Below are 20,133 nucleotides of genomic sequence, written 5' to 3' on the forward strand. Positions count from 1 at the left end.
AGTGCCCCTTAGTAAAGTTTCATTAGAACACAGCCACACTTACTCATTTACATATTATCTACGGTTGCTTTCGCTCTGCAGTGACTTAACAGAGTTGAGGAATTACAACAGAGACCGTACAGACTAGAACACTGAGGCAAAGCACAGATTTACTATCTGCCCCTTGGCAGAAAGTGTGACAACTTCTGCTTTATAGTAAGGACCCGAGTCCCAGGCAGATATCCAGGTGCTAATCCAGGTCCTGGGGCCGTTAAGGACCACTGTAGTCACAGAGCTTTGCTGGGGCAGGGAATTTGCCAAGTCTCCCTCGGCCCTGCTGACCCTGACGTTGTCACATCAGATATCACCAGTTTAAATCAACCCACAGACAAAGCAACACCAATTTGAAAAGCTGCGCAGGGAAGAAGTAGCGTCTGTGGGTCTGACTGCAAAGCGCAGCTGTGTCTGCAAAGGAAGGCGCACATTTGCACGAGAACATGAACCCGGTTGTAATACTCAGGATGTATATATGTGCCTGAGGGATAGAGGGAAAAAATATTAGGCCATACATTTGATATCTTACAGGGAGGGCCACCCTTTTGCAAATATATATCCGCTCCTTTCTTAAAATGGCCACATTTCAGGAGGCTATGTATTTATGCTCTGGAACTTTTGGAGGGTTACCCTTGCAAAGCCTAGAGACCCTGCTTCATGGTGTTTCTGCAATAAAGCCGTGGCTGAGACTCAGCGAGGCGAGGCGGTGGGGAGAAAGCAGATCTAGTCAGAGGCAGCGATGGGTTCCTGTGACCCAGAACAAGCTCCAGGTCCTGGGAGTGGCCGGGGAGGAAGGACACAGTCTCTTGCACCCAAGCTGTTCCTGGAAAGGGCCTCCAGCATGCACAGGGGAGCTGGGCTCAGCAGAACGTGGGAGGGGCCACGGCCACACTATGGAAACGTTCCCCCGACCATCTGCCCACGTGTCCGCTAAAGACTGAACTGTCCCTGACAGGGCACAGCCTCTAAGACGCTCCAAGGAAAGTCAGGTTTTCTAAGACTTGGGAGGATTGTGTTTATCAGGCTTGATTTTCCAGCTAGAAATGACAGGTTTCTTTTCTCCAAGCAGATACTGAAGCAATGTCAAATATCAGATCAGGTTGGTTGGGAATGTGGAGGCAGGCATGAGAAACAGAATGAGGGAAACTGGGACAGCCCCACACTTCGGGGGGTGAGGCTGTATGAGATGACCCCATTTGCTCTGCTGGAGACTTCTGAATCTCTACCATGAAATCACTCCCTGATGAAAATGCAATTCTAGATAGCCTTAATGAGCACACACTAACGAAAAATATTAGTGATGATTTTACCTCAACATCTTCTTTCGGGAGCCACAAAATGCTCATCAGTAAGTTGCCTGCAGACGTCGAGTTCCCTTTCCATTCACCCCCAGGTTCCCCAGGCACCACTAATTGTAGTATCTGAGGTGAATTACCTGTGATGCTGAACCCATTCTTGAACCCATCCTGTTCCACCGCAAACATCCATCCAATGATGCCTCCGACAGGGGCCAGAGGAAGCAGAGAATAGCCAACGGTCTCTGGAATGGTGCTGATGGCTGTGTAGGAGCGCCCGTGGTTCATCACCACATAAGAGTGGAGGTCGGTGTTCTCAAAGACGACGGGGACGGGGCTGTTCCCCACAAAGATCGTTCCTTTCACCTTGCCATTAACTCGCTGGGGGGAACCTGAGCAAGAAACAAAAGAAGCCAGCTTCTTCAAAAAGAATAACATGCCTGGGAGGATCTGTACCTATAAAGCAAAGAGGCAGAACAGCATTGGGGTAAAGGGCTTTGGGTTAAGTCAAAGTAGTTGTTCTCAAGAGGACAATACCCACGACTATCTGTGAGCCTTAGAAATTCCAATGTCCTGCTTCTCTCCCATGCTGACCGATAACAGCACGGAAGTAGCTCCAACGCGAGCCACTGTGTGATAGAGGAAATTCAGGGACAAATGAAATAATCTCAGGAGAAGAACAGTGTCACGGGTGATCTAGAACGAGGTGGTCCTATCACTGATCACTTCTGAGTGTATAAGGGACAGAATTAGGAAGTTCGCTGGGACAGAGGGCCAAAATGGATGGTCCTTGGGGATCTGGGCCACTTGGCAGCCTGATCTATCACACATCTTCATACGCAGCTCTGGCTCAAATATGGTTCTCTCACTGAGGGTGAGGACGGTCAGTCTGGGTCCTGGAGCTTCATTCGGCCCAAGCTGCAGCAGACATGAGCACTGCCGGTGTCACTCGGCACAAAAACATGGCCAACGGCCCAGGACTGGCTCGCGTAGATGGGGGTGTGTTCGTGGTTGATGGTTCCATTCAGACAACTGGGAAAGATGTGAAACCTACTATGGAAATTTAAAAGCTTTCTCCATAAATTACCAAATAATATATAGAGAATGCTATTTTTGTTTTAAAAACACATTAATAATAAATGTTAGTGTGTACCTTGGGGAAAATACCGGAAGAGATATACACAAAACTGCTAACAGGGGTTAACTCAGGGCAATACAGTAAACTTTCATTTTCTGTAATATATGCCTCTATGTTTTGTGAATATCTATAGCTTGCATATATTCCTGTTTAATCAGGAAAATGTAAGATCTAAAGAAATGAAGTCATTCTTGTATTCAAATAAGAAAACTGAAGGTTACCATATGACCCAGAAATTCCAACTCCTAGGTATATTCCCAAGAGAACAGGAAACCTAGGTCCACACAAAAACTTGTACACAAATGTTCTTAGTAGCATTATTCATCATGGCCAGAATGTCCATCGCTTGGTATAACCACGCAATGGAACATGTAGCTAGAAAAAAGGACGAAGTACTGACACGTGCCAAAATGCGGATGGACCTTGAAAACACCACGCTAAGTGAAAGAAATCAGACACAGATGGTCACAGATCTTATGATTCCATGGAATGAAATGGAAATATCTCAGAAGAGGACAACCCTCAATGAGAGGAAGTAGATCAGTTGTGGACAGGGGCAGGGGCCTGGGGGAATTGAGAATGACTGCTAGCGGATACAGTGTTTCTTTCTGGACTGATAAAAATGTTCTACAACCAGATAGAGGTGATAGTTGCACAACTCAGTGAAGAGGCTAAAACCCACCAAACTCTGAGCTTTAAACAAGGGTGTTAATTATATCTTTAAGAAAACTGAAGGAAGAGGTAAATAAGTCACCTTGGACTGTTCAGGTTTGATGCAGAATTAAACTTGATCAGTTATCAATTGCACATACATTGGTTCTCTTCCTAGATTACCAGGGACAGGACGTTCATACCCAGCTCCTTCCCTTGGGACTCAGCAGAGTTTTCCGCACACAGTAAGTTCCCAGGAAAGTCTGTTGAATAACACTGGACAGACGGGCTCGCACCTGAGCATCATCGCCCATGTTCAGAAGACCTTTTGCTGTGTTCAGTACGCCCAAGCCATTAAGTAGGGTCACTGACAAGCCAAGGCACACTCGACACACACAGTATTTCTGCACACAAATTGTGTCATTACACAGGGGAGTGCTATGAAGTTGGAAGACTAATATCGAAAAAATTCATCCCCCAAACAATTGCAGAAACAAGCAGGAAAGCCAAGCAAAGGAAACCAAACAAATTTTTTCCACCAAACCTTGAGCCAGAAAAATGTTTCAAAAGTAGCAAGAATCCAACAAATATTTAAACCACAGAACTTTCATGGGGTGTGTATATAATGTCAAAATATGCAGCTGAACAGTTTGTTATAGCTGAGCTTGCCACCAAACACAAACTGCTCAGCATTTCCAGCTCTGATATTTGGCATGGAAAGAGCTAAGGAGATTGCTCTTTGAGAATGAGCTTTCATTGTAGATTCTGGAAGCTTCTCTCAGGGTGAGAGAAGTATAAAAGCCAAGCCTAAAACAAAGAAGCAAAGGCACATCATACCTGGGGTAGTGGGATTTAAAAGAAAACAGAACCTATCTACATAAGTTCAAAACATCCCCCCAAATTAACATGAAAAGTATACATAATTTTCTTTCATTGCTTCAGATGGTATTTAGCAAAACTCACTTTATCTCATTGTGACCCAGAAGGAAATTTTTTTTAGCAAATTAAAATAACTGATTTAACTACAGCTATGGCTGGGGATGTGAAAAACAGAAACCATTCCTCCAACTGAGTTTTATTTAGTCAAATTTTGCAAAGCAGTTGAGGTTCCTTATTCAACACAAGGCAAATGACTAGTGATCACTGTGGCAAGTGAGGTGACTTGGCGTCTGAAGGGACAAAGGTTCAGGATGGTAGGGTTTTTTGTTGCTTTTGTTTTAATCTTAGTTTATGGCCCCAGGCTCCCAGAGGTCTCACTCTCTGAGTAAACCATTATCCCGACCCTCTAGACTTTTGCCGAGATTCTCCTGCTCACCCGAGAGCATCAGAACTAGTTGGTCCTCTTGGGGCCAAAGCTCAGAACAGCTGTGGACCCACAGCTGAATCCATTCTGGAGTCAGCCCCACAATGGGTTTGGTGCTCCAGAATTAACTGGTGCACCCCTTATGCTCCACCATCATCATGCTGTGATTTCAGGGGCATGAAGAAAGGACAGCCTGAGGGGAAGGGTGATTGGAATACACTTTTCCCCACTACAAACTTTGGTCCACGCCCGCCCACTGTGGCCCCGCTGGGGCTTAACAACCATTAAGACACTCAGGTCTGTGAGCAATGCCACGGAGGAGGTTGGAACGAAATGGAGGAAAACGAGAGGCATTAATCATGCCTGGTCCAGGCTGCATTATTTCAACACTTCAGCCTTTGTCCCACGCTAGGCAGTTGTGAAGATGGGCTCCCATGGGCAGTCATTTCCCAGATGGAGAAAAATATTGCATAGGAAAGAAAGAGACCTCACCATATTACAAAAGTGGGCATTCCCTGAGAAATGCCCTTTAGAGAAGGATGAGAAAGAATGGGAATGAGAGATTAAATATCATTCAAAATCTAATATCTACTAAAAACACTACCCACCTTTAGAGATCTGGGCAAAGGCCAACATTTCAAAACAAACCCCAAAACAAAGACTCTACTCCCTCCTTCTCCCCACACAAATGGAACACATAAAAGCCAAATACCTTCTTTTCTTTTCTGAGAGAGAGAGCGAGCAGAGAGAGAAGGAGAGAGAGAATCCCAAGCAGGCTCCACACCCAGCACAGAACCCGACCCCGGGCTCGATCTAATAACCCCGAGACCATGACCTGAGCTGAAACCAAGAGTTGGGCTGTTAACTGACTGAGCCCCCCAGGTGCCCCCAAAGCCGAATACCTTCCGCAACACACTGCCGGCCGTTCCCCGTATAACCAGCCACGCAGCTGCAGCAGAACCCCGTGGCGAAGTCCCTGCATTCGGCATGCACGGAGCACTGGTGTCTGTTGTTGGCGCAGGTCTGGCGGGAATCCGTGTTGTAGCTGAACACTGTTCGGGGAAAACACAGCACACTGGTAAGCGCTTTGCACTGCAGTGCACCAGGCTTCCTTATTCTGTGCACCCTCAAGCCTTGCAGGAAGGCCCACCTGCGCGGGGGATTCTGGGACAGCGCTCACAGCCCATAGCAACCGAAGTCCTGTCTTGGCTCCTATACTCCAACAACCAAGGCAAATAGGTCTAAAAGGAGTCTGAGATATCACAAGGGAGTTATTTAAAAATACTCTAATTCAATGTACTGGATCACCGAATCCATATAATCACTGTATCAATACTAGGTTACTGCCACCCAATATCCATCTTAAGATGGTGTCCATGTAATGTGGTCAGATTAGCTCCCCATTTTGGGACAGACTTAATTTTTTTTTTTTTACTTTTATTGTGGCAAAAAAAATTATATACATATATATATACATATATATGTATATAATTTATCATTTTAATGACCTGAAAATATTTTATTTTATTTTATTTTTTTAAAGATTTTATTTATTTATTTGACAGAGAGAGACACAAGCAGGGGGAGGGGAGAGGGAGAAGCAGGCTTCCCGCGGAGCAGGGAGCCCGATGTGGGGCTCGATCCCAGGACCCTGAGATCATGACCTGAGCCGAAGGCAGACGCTTAACAACTGAGCCACCCAGGCGCCCGAAAATATTTTAAAACTTTCCCCTTTTCCTCCCCAGGAGAAAACTCAGAAGCTCTTATACTCAGAAGCTGATTAGAAATAATTCCTTCATCATACTTGGTCTAACGGTCTTTAACCCAAGAAACAAAAAGAATTTCTATTTCAAATTCCTACCTCCCAGCTTCATTTTGTTAGAATTATGAACTAGCTCATCAAATTTAATAATCCAGAGCAAATTAATTTGGAATGAAGTTCAAAAGCACAAGGGGGAACAGGCTTTTAGAGAGGATAATGATCCAATTTATAATTGAGTGTTACGAGGGAAGATAAAAGTAAAGTTTAACCTCAGGTAGTTGTGATTAGTCTACATACTCAGAAGGGAATTTCCAGTGTGTATAAAGGTGGCGTTTGGCGCTGGGAACACTTGGGCCCTGAGCTGAGCACATAAGACGTGACTGATGGCTTCAGCTCCAGCTGTGGTCCAGCTCCCTGTGGGGTCCCTTATGGCCTGCGTATCTGTGGGTGACTTTTCAAATAACACCAGGAATGTATTGCTGCCTACAGAAAACTGACCTTTCTAATATAAAAACAGTGAAATAAAACCATGGGACAGAGGGACAGAAAAACATGTGTTTTAGACACATTTGGAGTTCAAATCTAGGCTTTTATCAGGACCAAGTACTATACCACCCTAAGTTGTTGGTGCTAGCTATGATCTCATTTCGAAGTGATGGCCTCACAGATGAGAATTCCACAGACACCTAGATAGGGGAGAAGCAGAATAAGACTCCAGACTCAACATCTGTGAGTAAACATACCCCATATGTCTGGGGGAGATTAGAGCAGAGTGCCGTGTGCTGAGAGCTGTTAGCATTGCCCCAGGAAATCCAGGGTGCGGAGGGGAGCCCTCAGACCTGAACCCATATCCTCCTCATATCATAAAGGGTAACTTCTCCATGTCTGTGCCTTAGAAGTAAGTAAGCACACTTCCCCTGGCCACCAGATCTTGTCCATGCTTTGGGATACTCAAAAAAGAACAAACATTTAAAACGACTGCTATGAAACAAATCAGAAGAAGTAAGGAGAAATAAAAATTGAGTGAATCATGTGGAATGGAGTCAGTTTTTCTGGGGGCCTTATAACTTCATAGTAGAAGCAGGAAGGACTCACGGTGAACATCATTTAGGGGCCTGGACCATCTCATTTATGTGAATGTTGGCAGATTATATGTCAACCTGAAATTGAATCAGTTCTTCAGTTTAGTTGGAACATCTTTTGTAAGACAAATCAAAGCATGCTGGTGCTCAAATGGTTTTTCCCTCAAAACGTAGCAAAAATCCAACAGAATACGGTTGACTAGAAAAGATTGTATTTTAAAACTGGGGGATCTACTTGTTTTGCATTTTTAAATCTTCACAAACCATCTCTGAAGCTGACAGGACCTGGGAGGAAAAAATAATCAACCATCCTCATTCCAAAACCAAGAGGAAATAAACGTCAAAGATAAACAGCGGTAAATAGCCAAAGAAACTTCTAAAATGTTTTTTCAGGTGGGTGAATATATTTCTGATCCCAGAAGTCACAAATAAGAAAATCTGACTTTCAAAATAATTCCAAAGCACTTTTCTCTTGAAAACAGACAAAAAGGGAGTCAGAGGAAACTTGAAAGAGCGCCCGCCTCCCGTAACCGCAGGCCTAATCCCCAAAGATCCCTTGGAGTCTTTGAAGCCAACAGGCCCATCCAGTGAAGCCCTACAGCTGCGAGGGCCGCCCCTACATTCCCAGCTCTCATCCTTCCAAACGTCCATATAGGGCACACAACTGACCCCCTCCAGCAGGACTCCTGTCTGGAAACCCAAGTGTCCCAGGACAGACCAGCCGTGATGTAAATGGCCTTACCCACTCCTGTCTCCTCAACTTCATCCACGTCTATGACCTGCGCGTGCTGTTGGGGAAATGTCTCTGCTGGCGGCTGGAAAGACCTGGTCCTCTCCGTGGGAAGTCCGGGGAGTCTCTCAGTAGGCAGGCGGCGGGGGGAGAGGACACGGGGCGCGCTGTGTGTGCCCGGGTCTCCCCTCCTCCGAGCCTCATAGGAGAAAGGTGTCGTGCTCACGTCCTCCAGGTCCAGATCTGTCACTGACTTGTAGTCTTCATCATCATACTCTGCTCCATCATCCAGTCCGAGGCTCACGTCGGAGGGCACCACACCACTGGCCGTGGCCGGGCTCCCTATCTCAAACACCCAGACACCCTGCTGCCCCGAGTTGCTGCTCCTGGAGGAAGGACAGGCTTCTTAGAAACAGGCCAGCAACCCACAAACCGCCCCCACTAACCGAGCAGAAGGAGCCCTGGGGATCTGTGTGTCAGCCTGAAACCCCCTGCCTACTTTGTCTTGGTCTCTGGTTCTGGTAGATGGCTCCGAAAATCCTCGTAATCTCTGCCATGATAAGACTGTCTCTTGTATGTTAATGGGAAGAATGGTGGCTGGGACCCCAGGGAGCTTCAGGATGAGGGCTGGACGGCAGAAAGACCTGGGCATGATTAGAGGGTTGGAACTTCCAGCCCCACGCCCTGACTTCCAGAAAGGGGAGAGGGGTTGGAGACTGAGTTAATCACCAAGGGCCAAGGAGTTCTTCAATCATGCTTATGTAATAAAAACCCCCAAACAATGAGGCTGGGAGAGCTTTGGAGATGGTGAGCCAGCATGGAAGCTTCAAGCCCCCTCTCCCTTCGACACCTTGTCATATGCATTCCTTCTATTTGTTCTTGAGTTGTAGCCTTTAAAATAGACTGGTGATGATAAGAAAAGTGCTTTCCTGAGTTCTGTGAGCCATGTCAGCAAAATTATGGAAGCTGAGCGGGGGGGGGGGGGTCCCAGAAACCCCCAATTTATAGCTGGCGGACCAGAGGTGCAGTAAGTACAGTACCTGGAACTTAGGGCTGGCATCTGAAGTGGGGGCAGTCTTGTGGGGTCTGTGCTCACCCTGGGCTGTCCACACCAGGACCCAACTGAATTGTAGGACACCGAAGGGATGTCCAGAGAGTGAGAGAGTCGGTAGGTAGAAGGGAAAAAAATCCCACCTCTGTGGGGTCAGAGGTGTTGCGAGTGAAAACAGTACAGACTTAGATTATCAGAAATGCCAACTCTATCAGCTGTGGAATCTTGGACAGGTCTCAGTTTACCTTTTCCTGTCCCAAGGGTATAGTGGAATGCAAAGGAGAGATTCAGACTCTAAAGGCCTCGTGTAACTAAAAAACACAGTCAAATGACCCTGATTTCTCCTTCCTTCTCCACCATGTTTAATGTGCTTCTGCATCTGTGATTGGAAGTGCTCCTATCAGAAACTATGTAAAATGATCAGCTTTTACACGGGGAAGAAGAAACAGACATTACCCAGTGGAGAATCCTGAGCAAAACATCAGGGGTGGGACAGGGGGTGAGGAATCAAGAAAGCCCTGCAGAAGGAGGATGTGTACTCAGTCTGTCCATCCCAGGACTCCAGGAAAGGCAGTGGTGTGCAGGGGCTTGCTAGCACCAGCTCATGAGAGCCAGGTGTTGAATTTTAGTAATTTTGCAAGCCAGTTATTAAACAGAGCCACTGTAAAAAATTATATCACATAAACTTACAATTACATAAATGATATTAAAAACAAAGGCCATAAATACTTGAAACTCATCACGCTGAATTATTTTACTATTATCTATGTTCTGGAAGTGATTTAAGTCTACTGCATCTGTATGGTGTGAAGAATGGTTCTCTTCTCAATTCCATATTGAATAGCCACACGACATGCGTAGCTGGAACATGGCCACAAAAGGAGTATTCACACCACGGAAACAGGCAAGCACGATAAATGAGGGTTATCAATTGAGTTTTAGACTCAACTGGACAATCTGAAATTGGGAGGGAGGGTGTTCTTTCTTCACTTTTTAAGGCATAATGGGAGAGGAACGATTCTACTTTTAGAAAAAAGTAGAATTCCCCGCTTTTGCCAAATTCTACAAAATAGCCCAAGAGAGCACTAATTTTGTTGTAAGAACTTCTTCCCTAGTCCACGTGGGGGGAGAAGGTTTTTCTCAGCCTTGGGTTTTTAGCAGGAGATAGGGTTTGAATAGCGTTTATTTCTAACTGTATACTTGCAGAGGACATGGGAGAAACTGTTTCAAATGAGCATGATATCTAAAAACAGGATGCCTTTTCATTCTAAGAGTGTATAACTTTGAGTTCATCAGGAAAAAAGCCCTACATAATATAAAAAAAACCATATATGAAATTTAAATCTGTGGGAACATTTTTAGGTAATGTTCTCTAGTGCCCATTATATTATCCTTTATAAAATAATAAAATGATCATCTTAATGATAAAATCATCATTAAGGGGAGAATCTACTGAAGAACAAAGAAAGCATACTTGGCCAAATTTCCAATTGATTCTCTGTCGTTAGCAAATATATTATAAGCTCCTTCGCTCTTCCAGAATAATCCCTGTACACCTTGACTGAACGCAACCACAGCGGGAACTTGGTTCTCGTCCTTCTTTGAGAATGTTGTATAGAACTGCAGACCGTCTTCAGGATAGAGGAAAATGGCAAAGGAGCTGGAATCAGAGGAGGCCAGAACAGCCTGGAATGTGTTTCTCTGTGAAGATGAGGTGAGATTCAGTTACTCAGGAATATGTCGATAGATCTTAAATTGTTGTATTCACCAGACTATACAGAGAAAGCCCAGAGGTGGCAGTATTCACCCTTTATTCTAAAAGAGTAGCAAGAACCAAGTATTCCAGGATGGCTCCACTTAAGTATCTCTAAGACTTTGTCAACATGAAATTTTCCAATTAATTAATGAATCACCTTCTGCATGAAGGGTAACCAAAAATTATAGAGATGGTACCTCTGGACAGTGGCCTAAATCTCATGCCACTTAGCAAATTCTTACCCTTAGAATTTGTTTCCACAGCCATTAAACATATTAACCACACTCATCATTTGTCATACATTTACTGAGCCCAAGCAACATACGGTAAGAGAAAAAAAAAAACAAAACATGAGCTTTGGGAGAAAACAGATCTGAATCCAGATCTTTGCTCTCCTCATCATGGGTTGTGTGACCTTGGGCATGTTACTTAAATTCCTTAAGCGTGGATTTCTGAATCTGCCAGATGGAGAGAAAACCACGTACTTCACAGAAATGTTGAGAGACCTATGTGAAATAGGCAGAGCCAGGCACAGAGAAAGTATTCCTTCAACGTTGGTACCTTTCCTATAAATACATGGTCCCCACGCTCGAGAATTTCTGGTCTAGATGGGAAAACTGACGTGTAAAGAAAACACTGCAAAACGGGGGGATAGAGTGTATCATGGAGTCACGTGTGAGCACGACAGAAGCCACAGAAAGAAGTGCCCGAAGCTGGGAGGGTGGGAGCAGAGGAGGCTGTGCGAGTCTAGAGGATCAAGTACGGGTTCGACACCAGTAGCGGGTCAGGGAGAAGACGATGCAAGCAGAGGACAGCAAACGCAGGGTGTGCGGGGGGAGGCGGAGGGTTCACGATCAGAGAATTGTAAACAGTTTGATAGAGCTGTGACAAAGGGTGCGCGGAGATTAGGCCCAAGACAGGGCAAGGGCTCCGTGCAAGGGGCTGGGCGTTCAGCACTCAAGTGGTAGTGCACACACTTGAGAAATGTAAGGTTTTAAGCAGTTTTCAAGTAGAGCCCTCTGACAGATACAAAAAGCAAAATGTTTCCTGCAGGCCAATAACAGGCTTTCCCAAAGGGTGTTCTGCAGGATATAATGTATCTTGTTTGGGAGGGAAAAAAGAGTATGGCCGAAAGGTTTGGGGACTGCTAAGTTTTCTTTAAAAATTAAGCAGGTTTCTTTATTGCAGGGTTTTTCAGAGTGAGTCACCAAGGGGGAGATAAAGTTTTGCATTTCCCAAACTTACCTGACCAGGGGAGGCCTTTTTCTCAAGGACTATCTTGTAGGACTGGTGTTCTGTGGTACCCACTTTGGGAACTACCAACCTGGAACATCCCCTGTTTAATTGGGAGTGCTTTTGGCCCTTTCCAGTTTCTCTCTACTCTGCAATACTATAAAAATTAAATGGTGGAGCAAAATTATTTTTTTCTAAGGAGAAACAGAGGCATGTCCCAAAAAGTTACTTTAGACCTAGAGATGGCTTCTTGACCTACCCAAGTGTCTCCCTTCCTTCAAGGAAGACCAAAGTGTACAAAACCAACCGGTTGACTATTTTCCCTTGTACCTGGGAGAGCACTTACCTTGCCTTCCTGGTCAGGGTCCTTGCTGGGCCCCTGGTAGGGGGCCACGGATTCCCAAGTGACAACCACCGCGCTACTGGGCTGGAAAGAGACTTCTGGGAACCCTCTCTGGACACACTCTCCGGCTAGCTGAGTGATGGAGGGGGATAAGTCTTCGCGATAATAAACCTTCCCAAGGCCATCTGTCGTGTCCAAGTCTGCCAGAAAAGGTGCAACGACTCCGAAGGTCGGGGGGAAGTACCCCGGGTGGGTTTCTTTGGCTGGGGGCTCACTCATGGCAATCATACCATTTGTGGTGACCTGTACAAAACAAAGCAGAGTTAGGAGGAGAGGGGGAAAAACGTCCTCCTCAGGGACTCTGAGTTTCCACGCACAGAATGCTGTCACAGGTACCCCCCGTCTGTCAACTACAACAGAACTGGAGAAGGACATGATCCTGAATTTTAAAATTTAGCACTCCTCTCCTAGGCAGGATGGCCTGGTGGAGGGAGCAAGGATCACAGGACCTGACTCTGGCACATACCCATCACTGGACCTTGGATACGTGTCTTGAATTTCGAGTCTTGGGCTTCCCATGTGTGCGTGCTTTGCATCCTGCAAAGCACCACTCAAACCTAAGCCATTATTAAAGCCTTCACTAATTTACCCAACACACTGAGTAATCGTTATATACCAGGGCTGTGCTAAGTGCTTTGGGTCCCAAAATGGGTAGTACACAGTCTCTCCCTTCAAGGAACCCAAAATCCAGAAGGATATGGGGAAGGACTGACACACACAAATGATGATACAATGAGTAAAGGGTCAAGAAGTCATTTTCGGGACCCTGGCTGTCTCAGTCAGTAGAGCATGGGACTCTTGATCTTGGGGTCATGAGTTCAAGCCCCACTTTGGGCGTAGATCTTACTTAAAAAAAATAGTAAGTAAGTAAAATAAATTAAAAGTGCATCTCTTTTAAAAAAGAAGTAAATCTGAATGGGGTCATTATGATATCATTAATTATTGTGAATAGTTTAATGTGTCAGAATAATAGCTAACACCGTGTTCCAGGCCTCTTATTAACATTTAATCCTCAGAAGAACTCCATAAGACTAGATACTACTATTATCCACATTTTTCTAATGGAGGAAGTAAGATAAGTTAAATTTGTCCAAAGTTACCAGTAAATGTCAGCAACCAATCCCTGGATTCAAACTCAGGGAGCTGGACTCCAAAGTTGGCCCTCTTAATCACTATGCACAGCTTTCTTGAAATCAGTTCTAACTGCCTATAAAAAGAGACTGGTGTTCTTATCCAGCTAACCCCCACACTGCTTGGGAAAAAGGGAAGGGGACAAAGAGCCCCTTGATTGTTGGAGGGTACTCGGTGGTGGGGGTACCTGGGTCTCCTGCAAAGCCATGCTAAGAATGAGACTTTGACCGCCCCCTTCTTGTTAGTGCACAATCCACTGATGACATAGAACACCACTTTAGTGCTCTTTTTACTTGGAGAATCTGTGAATTAAAAAATATATATATATATGCCCTAATCAAATGGGAGAGACTTTGCAAATGGCCCCTTAGTCTGCACTTTTAAGAGGCGATGCATCAGAAGAACATGAATGCAAAAAAGGGACTCTTTCCTGTTCAGAAAGTTGATTGGAAGGCCTGTGGGTTTTCCAAGTCCCTTATTTCCCTCCCTCCTCCTCCCACACAGCCTTCTCCTCCACTCCCTTCAGACCTCATTACTAGAGGAGGGGGTTGGCTGGACACAAAGAAGAGGAACTTAAAAGCAAACCCTGTAACAGGCCAAGAACTGGGTGAAAAGGTTCAAAGGGGTGGAGTGCATCTGGGCCCAGGGACAGGAAAGGAACGAGAGTTCTGGGAGTTACGTGTGGACTTAGCAAAAACCCTCCACTTTTTACCAGTCTTCCTGGGTGGTTAACTGTTTAGGGGCATAAATAATTTCCAGCACCACCTGGCCCCAGGGGTGATTTTCTGGAGCTTGCCAGCAGGCTGCGGGGAAGGGAGTCAGGGAAAGAGCTTGGCCAGCTCGTTACTCACCCTCTCGTCCCGCCAGCCCAGTCACACATCTCCCCGCATGGACATCCCAGTGGGGCTGACGTGTGGGGGCGTGGGAAACAGCTCATTTTCCCAAGCCACCAGAAGCTGGCAGTTATCAGCCGCTGGGGGGAAGCGATCACACGGAGGCCACATGTGGAAAAGTCAGTTTTAAAAAGCTGTTTTCCAGTGAGATTTAAGTCAGTCCAACAGTTCTGAAAACACTCCCGGTGTCTTTTAGTATTTAGAATCTGGGCACAGGACTGTGTCTCTTATCACAAGGAATGTGTTGGGAATCGAGTTTTTAGACAAGTATCAAGAAGCACTGCAAATGCTTTGGACACAGACCACATAACCCTCATTAGTATCAGTACCGGAAAATTATTTTTGAGCCCTTTTTTATGGCACATGCAACTCAGCTGTTGGTGATAATGAAAAATGACATCAGAGATAGATGTCATAGAGAGAACATACAAAAGTTTCATTTGACTCTTAGCTGTAAACTTCTCCCCCGTCAGTGTTTGCCTGTTTGAGATATACCAATTCATGGCTAACTTGAACAATATTCTCTTACATTTGGGTGCCAGTCCCACTGCACAAATCTGTCAAGCATGGGATGCTCCCAGCGTCTTGTTCCTTTCCTCCATCTTCTTAGAGTTGAGCAAGCCAATAGAAGCACAGGGAGCACAAAGGGAAGGACCTATAAAGTACTTAGGAGGCCAGGAGGATGGACTCAGGTACTATAATCTCCAAGGGGACCAGAGGGGGGACCACTGAAAGATTCATGCCATTGGCACCAGTTGCTTAAGCCAGGAAACTGGGGAGTTAGCCTTGATTCCTTCCCCTTTCTCACTCCATGTCCCGTGCGTCCCACCTCTGAGGTCCCTGGCACTCTCTCCATCCCAACGACCAGCAGCACCCTCTCCCCCACCTCACGCATTCACGTGACTGGCTCGCTCTCACCTCCGGGCTCAGTGAAGTACAGCCTCTAAGAGAGCCTACTTCTGCTCACCCCTCCTTCTCCCTTCTCTCACTCCCGGACCCCCCATTTCTGTCCCCGCTTCCTGTTTGTTTCCTTGCAAGTGCAGACCACAAAGTGGAATGACTTTACTGACTCATCTGCTGGCTCTCGCTACTTTCCCCACGAGGCAGTCTGTCCCTTCAAAAGCTGGGACCATGTCCACCTTGGTCACGGCTATAGCTGCAAAGCTTATACACTGCGTACCGTGTGTTAGTCCTCTCCTTTCCTGACTTCCTCCAGAAAACGGGGTGGGGAGGTTCAGACAGAATAAGGCCTGAATACCACAGTTGTTTTAGAAATAGTGCCTGAAGCTGTATCACTTCCGTTGATGAGCCTCCTGAAGGATCACAGCGTTATGTGTTACGGTGGTCCAATTACTGAAACAAAGAGTCAGCGTAAATATGAACTCATGACCCGAACCCAAGCAAGTCTCCAGATCTAACTACCAGTTTACAGGAAATACAGGGGACAGAAGAACATGTTCAGTGATACTATAGGGTCATGATCAGCCAAATCCAGAACATGGGACACTGTGAAGGACAAATACCCAGTTTCTTTAATAAATATATTTCAAGAAAAAAAGGTGGTGATGGGACCTATAGATTTAAGAAGTCCTAAGAAACCTATCTGCCAGATCTGAGTCCAGGGTCAGACTGGATCCAATTTAAGCTGGACTGGGTCCAGCATGAGGCCTTGGGTGAATAAAATTTTGTTTTAAGCCTGAACAAACAGGTTAACCCAGCAAAGATAATCTTGAAATACAGTGGCCACAGTGGAGACTTTTTAACCTAGATAAGCTTATCCATTTATGAGGTATCCTAGAGAAAAAGGGGTCTCAGCCAAACACTCAACATAAAAAGTAGAGGGAAAATTATTTTTCCTGTTCTACTGCTTCTGGTGACCAGGATATGACCTGCTGGGACACCCCGCTCACTCCAGAGCATGCAGATGGGATCCTGGGAAAACTGGCAAAAGCCGGCAAAGGGTGAGAATTCTTGCCAAAGCCAACTCTCCCAGATCTCTATCTGCAGAGCCTGGTTGAGAGAGGAAGGTCAAATTTCATGTTGTCCTTTCCTTTCCAAATTCAGATTGGCAGGCAAAAACATTTGTAGCAATAGGTCTTTGAATTGTGACTTGCGAATTTACTTTTGGGTACCCCTTGGTTGTTGAACCTTTCTCTTCTGGAGGTAGCTACTGCCTTCTTATTTATCTGGTTTTGTGTCAGGTTGGGGTCCCCCAAAATCTGGCCAGACAGAGATGTGTGTTGCAGCTAGGGTCCTATCAACTATGGCCAGCTCTCGGGAGAATTGTCTCAGTCCTTCTTTCTTTTGGTTATCTTTGGGAGTGGCTAGGGGAGTTCTCTTGGGCAGGTAGTATTTTTTGCACCCTCTTTGGGGATGCCTCTTGCATCCAAGGGATTGTACAATAATGCCAGGAATATTAACTGTTTCTGTCATCTGAAACCTGACAAGATATTTGAAAGGATTTTTTAAAGTAGCTCTATGCTCAGAAGTTGGCCAAATTAGAAGCTGATATTCAGAGATGATAGGAATATGATTTTAGGCCTTCTCACCTAAGCTAAAATGAAACTATGTACCCAGAGGAAAAGAAAAACATTCTGAAGTCTTTTGTGGAAGGATTTACTAAAATATACCAAAGACACGGCACCTCTAATTCTAGAACACAAGAATCTTTTGATTTTCATCTTGGTAGAAGACCTTCCCCCTGATATAAAGAAGCAAACTGAAGATAATGTATTTAGATGGGAGGTTCAGCCCCTTGATATCATTAAGGTTACATCCCAATTGTTTGCGGAATTAAGAGCAACTGTCCTTATCTTACAAATCTTTGTAAAACCAGAAATACAGCTCTAGAAACAATCCAAAGTCTACCTAACATTACCATGCCCCAAAACTCCCTATTCATCTCAGAATGCCTGCAGTATTGTAAAAGATCAGAACTTTGGAAACAGAACTCTCCTGCTTTGAAGAGAATGAAGGAAAAATTTAAATTGCAATAGACTTCTGATAATAGACAAATATACCCTAAAACTCCTAGAAGAAAACTTGCATTCCTTCTCTGTCCCTAGAAGATATACCTTTTACCATGTCCTTGAAATATAAACACCCCAGGAGGTAAATAAAACACAGCTCACATTCACCTGAGACTGAAGGAAAAAAGATGGGGGAGGAGGAGGCTTTTTCAAAATATAAAAGCTCAAAATCTAGTCCACAAATCTAGTCCACAGCCTCCGTAAGATTACTTGTCAAGGACAAATACAAATTCTAAGTCTCTCCCACAAATATTACTAAAAAGCTTTAGCCACCTGCCATCTGACCGGGTAAACTTTCCATCTGCCAGAAACAAAATTTGGATCCAACTGTTCTTCCATAAACTAGTGAGTTTTGCATTTTCATATCTATCTCACAGTTAAAATTTTAAAATAAAAGCTAGGAGATCTCTGTTTGCATTTGTCTGCATGTTTATGTATGTATGTTATAAATGTGTGATTCTTCTTCTACCTCCAGATAGTAATGCAAAAATTAATTTGTAAAGAGCTCTATTTAATTGGCTTAAAGACAAACACGCATTATATCAATCAAGTGTACTCTCAGAAATATAGACATTAACCCAAATGTTTTTCAAGTTTATGTGACCTAGGATAATCTTTGACAAATAAAAGCTAGTTTAAGTTTGTTGGTTTAACTAAAACAAGCTTGTCTCTAGAGTTATCAGCATTAAATATAATACTTTTATTCCACATAGGTTTACTAAAAGTCAAAGAAGCTCCTGATATCTCTGTTACAGAGTTTGTCAGTAAAAAAGATATCTTAAGATACCACTAAAGCAGTTTAAGGTCTTGTGACATTTTCATGATGGATCTAAATGTAATTGTTCAGAAAGAGTTAAATAGATGCAAGTAAGATAAAAGTTTAGAAATGAACTTTTCAACAATAATGATGTTTGATGGTATGTCTACTTAAAAATAGTGGCGCCTCTGGAAACTAAGAGAGATCTAAGAAAAGAAGAGGTGAAACTCTACAAATAGAAAAGCAACTATTTTCTGCAAGAATGACAAGACGTTAAAACACACCTCAAAGAGGAGAACAAGACGCAGCACTGACTGGCAGAGACCTAATCAGTATGGACATAAGTAAGATGTCAGAACTAGAGTTCAGAATAATGATTATAAAGATACTAGCTGGGCTTGAAAAAAGCAGAGAAGACACTAGAGAATCCCTTTCTGGAGAAATGAAAGAAGTAAAATCTCATCAAGTCTAAATAAAAAAGGCTACTAATGAGATGCAATAAAAAATGGAGGCTCTAACTGCTAGGATAAATGAGGCAGAAGAGAGAATTAACGATATAGAAGACAAAGTGACGAAGAATAAAGAAGCTGAGAAAAAAGAGAGATAAACAGCTACTGGATCACAAGGGGAGAATTTGAGAGATAAATGATACCATAAAGTGAAACAATATTAGAATAATTGGGATCCCAGAAGAAGAGGAAAGACAGAGAGGGGCAGAGGTATATTGGAGCAAATTATACTGGAGAACTTCACTAATCTGGAGAAGGAAACAGGCATTCAAGCCCAAGAGCCACAGAGAAACCCCCTCAAAATCAATAAAAATAGGTCAACACCCCGACATATAATAGTGAAACTTATAAATCTGAGAGAAAAAGAGAAAGTCCTGAAAGCGGCTCAGGACAAGGGTAGAAATGTAAGACTGGCAGCAGATCTATCCACAGAGACCTGGCAGGCCAGAAAGGACTGGCGTGATATACTCAGGGTGCTAAATGAGAAAAAAATGCAGCCAAGAATACTTTATCCAGCTAAGATGTCATTCCAAATAGGAGAGATAAAAAGCTTCCAGAACAAACAGAAACTAAAAGAATTTGTGATTACTAAGAGAGAGCCCAAAAGTAACAAACCAGATAGGAACAGACAATATACAAAAACAGTGACGATGCAGGTATTACATGGCACTAAATTCATATCTTTCAATAATTACTCTGAATGTAAATGAGCTAAATGTCCCAATCAAAAGATGCAGGGCATCAGACTGGATAAAAAAGCAAAACCTATCGATACGCTGTCTGCAAGAAATTCATTTTAGACCCATAGGCACCTCCAGATTGAAAATGAGGGTGTGGAAACCATTTATCATGCTACGGACATTAAAAGAAAGCTGGGGTGGCAATCCTTATATCAGACAAATTGGATTTTAAGCCAAACACTGTAATAAGAGATGAGGAAGGACACTATCATAATTAAAGGGTCTATACAAAAAGAAAATCTAACAATTGTAAATATTTATGCCTCTATCATGGGAGCAGCCAACTATATACACCAATTAGTAACAAAATTAAAGGAACACATCAATAATAATACAATAATAGTAGGGAACTTTAACACCCCCACTCACTGCAATGGACAGATCATCTAAGCAGAAGATCAACAGGAAACAAGGGCTTTGAGTGACAAACTGGACCAGATGGACTTCACATCCTAAAGCAGCTGAATACACATTCTTCTTGAGTGCACATGCAACATTCTCCAGAATAGATCACATACTGGGTCACAAATCAGGTCTCAACTGGTACCAAAAGACTGGGATCATTCCCTGCATAGTTTCAGACCACAATGCTTTGAAACTGGAACTCAATCACAAAAGGAAATTTAGAAAGAACACA

At 44.1% G+C, this 20,133-nt stretch overlaps 1 protein-coding gene across 1 annotated transcript in view; it reads right to left on the minus strand.

Annotated features, from left to right (window-relative positions):
• Positions 1-20,133, minus strand: part of NID1 (nidogen 1) — an 81,124-nt gene that overhangs the window by 40,332 nt on the left and 20,659 nt on the right. Inside the window, exons 2-6 of the mRNA XM_032430337.1 lie at positions 12,381-12,680; positions 10,520-10,746; positions 8,007-8,380; positions 5,323-5,472; positions 1,469-1,720 (exon numbers count right to left, since the gene is read on the minus strand). Coding sequence (XP_032286228.1) covers positions 1,469-1,720; positions 5,323-5,472; positions 8,007-8,380; positions 10,520-10,746; positions 12,381-12,680 — 1,303 coding nt within the window. The remainder of the gene's footprint in view (positions 1-1,468; positions 1,721-5,322; positions 5,473-8,006; positions 8,381-10,519; positions 10,747-12,380; positions 12,681-20,133) is intronic.

This window comes from Phoca vitulina, unplaced genomic scaffold (assembly GCF_004348235.1).
Source record: "Phoca vitulina isolate PV1807 unplaced genomic scaffold, GSC_HSeal_1.0 scaffold43, whole genome shotgun sequence".
NCBI lineage: Eukaryota > Metazoa > Chordata > Mammalia > Carnivora > Phocidae > Phoca > Phoca vitulina.